The sequence below is a fragment of the Didymella exigua genome (assembly GCF_010094145.1).
Source record: "Didymella exigua CBS 183.55 unplaced genomic scaffold M421scaffold_43, whole genome shotgun sequence".
In the NCBI taxonomy this organism is placed as follows: domain Eukaryota; kingdom Fungi; phylum Ascomycota; class Dothideomycetes; order Pleosporales; family Didymellaceae; genus Didymella; species Didymella exigua.
In genome coordinates, this window is record NW_022984817.1 from 63,305 (window position 1) to 64,979 (window position 1,675).

At 40.7% G+C, this 1,675-nt stretch overlaps 1 protein-coding gene across 1 annotated transcript; it reads left to right on the forward strand.

Moving 5' to 3' along the window:
- Positions 1-103: 103 nt before the first annotated feature.
- M421DRAFT_73636 (uncharacterized protein) lies at positions 104-706 on the forward strand (the record flags this gene model as incomplete). The annotated part of the gene is made up of 2 exons (XM_033596976.1): positions 104-215; positions 477-706. Coding segments are annotated over 2 exons (342 nt in total), but the record flags the coding sequence as incomplete, so codon positions are not given.
- Positions 707-1,675: the final 969 nt, after the last annotated feature.

Here is a 1,675-nt window from a genome sequence, read left to right on the forward strand (position 1 = left end):
GCTACTATAGTGTTGTAAGTTGTGTGAAGTTGGGTGTGGTCTTGGCAAAAGTGAGCGGCTCGCTTGGGTGAGCGGCTCGCTTGTGGAGTACGTTACAGCAAGCCTGTTTACGAAGGGAGCAAGCTGCGCTATACAATTCAATAAAGCAAAGACAGAGCTTATTTACTTTATAACAAGCAACAAAGCAATAAGCTCTTGTCGCAGCAAGGATCGAGGTGAGGGTGCATATCACGTGATCCGCATCTGGATATTGGACCGATCAGACACTAGCGATCTATCACGCCATGGTGAGTGGAATCAGGTATAGCTTGGAGCCGTGATTTGGGCTCCAATTAGGGTATAGCTAGATGAGCATTAGTGTATATATTCTGCTCATTTAGCACCGTAGATAGAACAAGGAACTTGATCACTTTCTTCACACTTGATCAGCGATGAGAGACCACTCAGCTTCCACAGCTCTACACTTACCCTGCTAGACAGGTCTACTTTAGAGCCTAAAAAGACTGTAAAGTGGCTAGGAATCTACTTTAACAACGCACTCTCCTTTAAAGAACACGCAGCTACAAGGATTAGCCAAGCAAGAAACGCTTTCTACAGAATGTGCAGACTTGCAAACAGCAATAGAGGCCTCCCTCCTTGCGCTGTAAGACAGCTATACTTAGCATGTGTTTCTAGCATTGCAGACTATAGTTGCTGGGTCTTCTAGAAACAACAAGCAGGAATAACAAAGCAACTTTAAGGACTGCAGAATCTTGCCCTAAGGAAAATCCTAGGAACCTTTAGGACCTCTCTAATAGCACTACAGGATAAAGAAGCAGCACTACCTCCCCCTGCTATAAGACTAAATACTGCTCTAAGAAAGTACGCCTTTAGAGCTAGGAACCTACCTAAACACCACCCTGTTTACATTATAATTAAGACTCTAAAAGCTACTCTACAGTTACAAAGAGAAGATGTAGACTCTAGCACAGAATAAGAAGAAGAAGTAGCTCTATTAAAGCTAAGAACAGGCCCACCTACACAGCTTATGCAAATTATACAATTAATACAAAACGCTACTTCTAGCACAGAAGAAGAAAAACTATAGGACTACTATTTCTGCCCCTAGAACAAGACTATATTATATATAGCAGAAATCTCTAAACTCTCTAAAGAAGAAGAAGTAGAGTAATATAAAACATAAATGCTACAGAGACTAGGAGACAACCTACTTGCTATCTACACAGACGCCTCTTCTATTAAGAAAGGTACAGGAATAGGAATAGGAGCTACTACTCTAGACTACAAACAGCAGGCTAAAGAAATCTACTCTACTAAATATAATATTAGCAAAGGCTAGATTGTATACAATAGAGAGCTAGAAGGCATAACAAGAGCCTTTAAGTTTGCTGCTTCTATAGCTACAGCAACATAAGAGATCCAAGTCTTTGCAGATAACTAGGCAGCTATTCTAAAGCTAAAGACTCCTTCTAATAACCCTAGACAAGCTTAGCAAATCCACTGCACAAAGGCAGCAAAGGCAATTCATGTAACGACGCAGGCAAGAAGAGAGATATTTAGAATAGGTGTGAATCCGCTACAAGGCATATAGGAGTGCTAGGATGATAAGAACACTAGGATATATTCTCTACACCTATAGGTCTTGTACAAAAGGATATAGAAAAACTACTCTATA